Source organism: Alosa sapidissima, chromosome 24 (assembly GCF_018492685.1).
Source record: "Alosa sapidissima isolate fAloSap1 chromosome 24, fAloSap1.pri, whole genome shotgun sequence".
Lineage (NCBI taxonomy): Eukaryota > Metazoa > Chordata > Actinopteri > Clupeiformes > Clupeidae > Alosa > Alosa sapidissima.
Window position 1 is genome coordinate 29,107,083 of NC_055980.1, and position 5,000 is coordinate 29,112,082.

At 48.6% G+C, this 5,000-nt stretch overlaps 2 protein-coding genes across 2 annotated transcripts in view; one reads left to right on the forward strand and one right to left on the reverse strand.

The window, feature by feature from the left end:
* LOC121700771 (serine protease 33-like) overlaps positions 1–5,000 on the reverse strand; it is a 12,159-nt gene that overhangs the window by 6,090 nt on the left and 1,069 nt on the right. Inside the window, exons 2-4 of the mRNA XM_042083978.1 lie at positions 4,893–5,000; positions 586–729; positions 1–67 (exon numbers count right to left, since the gene is read on the reverse strand). The exon at positions 1–67 is cut by the window's left edge and continues 31 nt beyond it; the exon at positions 4,893–5,000 is cut by the window's right edge and continues 173 nt beyond it. Of these exons, the coding sequence (XP_041939912.1) occupies positions 1–67; positions 586–729; positions 4,893–5,000 (319 nt within the window). The remainder of the gene's footprint in view (positions 68–585; positions 730–4,892) is intronic.
* The window catches only part of cln3 (CLN3 lysosomal/endosomal transmembrane protein, battenin), a 23,265-nt gene continuing 21,783 nt past the window's right edge, over positions 3,519–5,000 (forward strand). The window contains exon 1 of the mRNA XM_042081802.1: positions 3,519–3,523. The gene's annotated coding sequence lies outside the window, so the exon portion shown is untranslated. The remainder of the gene's footprint in view (positions 3,524–5,000) is intronic.

Here is a 5,000-nt window from a genome sequence, read left to right on the forward strand (position 1 = left end):
ATGCCGACCTGCACAAACCTCCTCTTCTCATCTCCAGCAGGGACACACACCAGGGGCCCTCCAGAGTCTGTACACACACACACACACACACACACATACACACACACATACACACACACACACCGTTTATAATGATTACACACACATACTGTAACACACACACACACATGTACAATACACATGCATGTAACACACATATACTCAAATGTAATGCACAGACCCAAACACACACACACACACACATATACAATACACATGCATGTAATACACATATACTCAAATGTAATGCACAGACCCAAACACACACACACACACACAGTTTATAATGATTACACACATATACTGTAACACACACACACACACATATGTAATACACATGCATGTAACACACATATACTCAAATTTAATGCACAGACCTACACAGAGAGACACACACACATACATATAGACACACACACACACATACATATTTCTCTCTCACACTCAATAATCCCACACATTATGCACATGTATCAAACACACACACACAAACTGACCGAGCTGGCATCCTTTCCATTCGTTAAGGTTCAGGTCACACACACACACTGACCTGGCAGGCGTCCTTCCCTCCATTAAGGTCACCAGCGCATGTCATGCCGTCAGTCATCTTGGGGAAGAGCCGGCGACACGTGATGTCATCAACCAGAGACACCCGCACTTCCTGCAGAGTCTCCTTCCCACCCAGCGGCTCTGATGGAGAGAGAGAGAAAGAGAGAGAGAGAGAAGAGGAAGGAGGGAGAGAAGAGGAAGGAGGGAGAGAGAGAAGAGGAGGAAGGAGGTAGGGAGAGAGAGAAGAGGAAGGAGGGAGAGAGAGAAGAGGAAGGAGGGAGAGAGAGAAGAGGAAGGAGAGGCTTAACACTCCTTTATTAAAAACAATATCAGGTGTTTAACCACTACACAATAAAATCATGTTAAAAACACATACAAGTTACAAGTTAAAAAGAAACATCACAGGGCTCGCAGAGCAGATTCATATGTTGAAAACAACCTGCCCATCCCCCCCCACCAGAAATCTCTCAATGTCATCAACCATCCTGTAAAAAGCATATTCAGACTTGATTCTCCCCCCCACCACCCCCCTAAAAATCTCCACAGGATTGGTTGAAACTCGCCCCGCCATCTTGTACTTCCTTTACAACCAAATTGCCATTTTTGCTGCACCCAACAAGAAATTGACAAAACACACTTCCCTTTTCCTTTTGGCCTTGTATACAACCCCAATGAAGAATTGAAAAGAAAACACTACTCCTACCTTCGCTACCCAGGCACTCAGGAGCTCAAAGAGCTCCCCCAGTCTTACACAGAAAAGAAAAAGGTGCTCAACTGTCTCATCCAACCCACAAAAGGGACACCCCCTCCCAATTGCCGGATTCAGGTGTGCCACATGTCTGTTTGTAGCTATAGCCCCGTGGACGAGCCTCCATTGTAGATCGGCCGTACGTTTCTCGATTGGAGGCTTATAAAAAGACCTCCAAGCAGGTATAAATCCTGCCCCAAACACTTCTGGCCACCTCCACGCCCTAGCACCACCCAGTGCAGCCTGGTAATACGCTCTCACATACACCAAGTACAACGTTTTTCTATCGAGCTCTTGAAAGGGCCTAGCATCCAACTCCCCATGGGAAGCTACACCGCCCCCCTCATCATCCAAAGCGTGAGAAATGGACGTCGAGACCAACACTGAGGGACAGTGATACCGCACCTCCCAACCTGTTGGTGACTGTACCTGCAGGGCCTCCTTGCATACCGCCGGCAACGCCATGGTTAGTTCCTCCAGCATCCTCACCAGGATTCTTAGGGACCGAATGCCAGTGTCACGCTGCAGTGAGGCTGCTGCTCTCCAGCCGCTCCCATCCCGTAGATGGGCCAAAACCGTGAGCCCAGCTCTCACTAGGCAGCTCTTCACAGTCTCTGTAGACAAGATCTTTGTCCTCAGAAAAGGATTGTGGAACAAAGGTTCCCCCATGATCCACTCCCCCACTTGTGATGCAATCCACTCTTTCTTCAGAGTCTGCCATGCTCTTAAAACTGACGCATAAAAGGGAGACAGTCTTGTGAAATCCAGCCCATTCAGATCCAAAAGGAAAAGCTGACAGTCAAAACCCATTGGCGTTGCCTTCCTCAGAAGACAACAGGCCACTGCTGCCCAGGCCAGATCTGTCCCATAGAGCAACTTCTGAGCAGTCAGCAACCGGAATGCGCAAATCCGGCTTCGTATGTCCACAAGCCCTTGACCCCCTTCCGAAGTGGGAAGATACAGCACTGGGGCAGGAACCCAATGCTGCCCTGACCAGAAAAAGTTCACCAATTTCCTCTGCACCTCCTTAACCATCTGGTCTGGGGGCTGCAGCACAGCGAGCTTGTGCCATAACGTGGAGGCAGCCAGGTTATTAGTGACCAGGACCCTACCCCTGTAGGATAGCTCAGGTAATAGCCAATTCCATTTAGACAACTCGGCAGCCACCTTCTCCGGCAATCCCTCCCAATTTTTGAGTCTATACTCCTGCCTTCCCAGAAACACTCCCAGAAACTTAAACCCATCATGCCCCCACTGAACACCCCCTGGTAGTGAAGGTGGCCCCTCTCCTGCCCACCCACCCACAATAAACCCCTCACTTTTGCCCCAGTTGACCCTTGCTGATGAGGCCCTCCCATACACATCAAGAGCCCCAGATAATGCTGAAACGTCATCCTCTCCTGAAATAAAAACAGTCAGATCATCAGCATATGCAGAAATAGAGCAAGACAATCCCAATCCAGGTACAGAAGCACCCTTTAACCTTTTCCTTAAAAGACACAGCAATGGCTCTATTGCAAGACTGTACAGCTGCCCTGAGAGAGGGCAGCCCTGGCGTATCCCCCTTTTAACCAGGACTGGATGACTGAGCCCACCTCCTACTTTAAGCATTACTGATGCTCTTTTGTACAGCAGCTTTAAAAAAGAAACAAGTCTTCCCCCAAACCCAAAAGCCTCCAACACATTGAAAAAGTACTCATGGCCCACTCGATCAAATGCTTTCTCTTGATCGATTGATAAAAACCCAAGATTAAGATTATTCTCTATTGAGACATCAATCATATCTCTCATTAAAAACAAATTGTCCATGATAGTCCGCCTCGGTATACAGTACGTCTGGTCCTTTGCTATTAAAATATCCAAAAAACCTTTGAGTCTATTGGCCAAGACTTTTGACAATATCTTGTAGTCCAAGCACATCAAAGATAAGGGTCTCCAGTTCCTCAGTAGTCCAAGGTCCCCCTTTTTAGGGAGTAGGGCTAGAACTGCTCTCCTGCAGCTAACCGGCAGCTCACTCCTCCTAAGGCACTCCTGCAGCATCTCCAAATAGTCCTTGCCTAACAGTCCCCAAAAGCACTGATAGAATTCCGCTGGCAGGCCATCAATACCAGGTGAACGCCCCTTGGAAAGCTGCTGGACAGCCTCAGACAACTCTTGTAGGCTGATATCCCTGTCCAGCGCTCCCCTGTCATCCGCCCCCAGCCTTGGAAGGCCTTCCAGCAATTGCCCCAAGCATTCAGGATCGCACTCAGAAGCTCCATACAGATCAGCGTAAAAATCCATTGCCATCCTCCTCATCTCCACAGGATCATGCGTTAGTGTCCCATCACTCTTACGTAAGTAACACATCTGACTCTGCTGCGCAACCTTATGCTCTAAATTAAAAAAATACTTAGTGGGAGCATCCATATCATTGATTGCAGCAAACCTGGCTCTAATTAATGCCCCATTCGCCCTCTCCTGTAGCAATGCTCTTAGCTCCTGCGTCTTATTATGTAACTCATTAACACGCCCCATACTGTTTTCCCCCAACTCCTTTTCTATATTCCTGACCCTGCTCATTTTGATCAAGGTTCTCCGCACAAACCTGCTCCCCACCCGACACAATACTTCCTGTATGCCTTTCCCCTTCTGGGGCGACTCCTGCTCCTTGCTGTGTTCCTGATTTCGAGGGGCAGCTCAGCTTTACATGACCAATGTTTCCACACTCAAAACACCGCATCTCACCCGTACTAGCATATAGCATGTACGACTTTCCACCATACATGCACCGAAACGAAACATTTAACGTCGGCGAATTTAGAAACATAAACACCTGCCGTCTAAAGGACAACACATGTTTAAGAGCATCATTTTTGCAACCAAGCGGAATCGTTTTAATTCCACTGGCAAACTTCCCGAACCTAGAAAGTTCCTTCTCAATGTCATCATTTGGAATAAAAGGAGGAACATTTGATATCGTCACTCTAGTTGTTGGAGAGAACAGGAATGTAGAGGAAGGAGAGAGAAGAGGAAGGAGAGAGAGAGAAGAGGAGGAAGGAGGGAGAGAGAGAAGAGAGAAGAGGAGGGAGAGAGAGAGAAGAGGAGGAAGGAGGGAGAGAGAAGAGAGAAGAGGAAGGAGGGAGAGAGAGAAGAGAGAAGAGGAGGGAGAGAGAGAGAAGAGGAGGAAGGAGGGAGAGAGAGAGAGAGAAGAGGAAGGAGGGAGAGAGAGAAGAGAGAAGAGGAGGGAGGGAGAGAGAGAAGAGGAAGTGAAGAGGAAGGAGGGAGAGAGAAGAGAGAAGAGGAGGGAGAGAGAGAGAAGAGGAGGAAGGAGGGAGAGAGAGAAGAGGAAGGAGGGAGAGAGAGAAGAGAGAAGAGGAGGGAGGGAGAGAGAGAAGAGGAAGTGAAGAGGAAGGAGGGAGAGAGAGAAGAGAGAAGAGGAGGGAGGGAGAGAGAGAAGAGGAAGGAGGGAGAGAGAAGAGGAGGAAGGAGGGAGAGAGAGAGAGAGAGACAAGTGACACACACAAACACACATACACACACACACACACATACACACACACACACACATACTTACTGTTCTCAGCTACGTGGCCCCAGCCAGTGACCCAGCATTCAGCGTCGGATCTAATGTCTCGGGGGCTGGGCAGGTCCACGGGCTTCACCGTGTGGGAGAAGGACACAG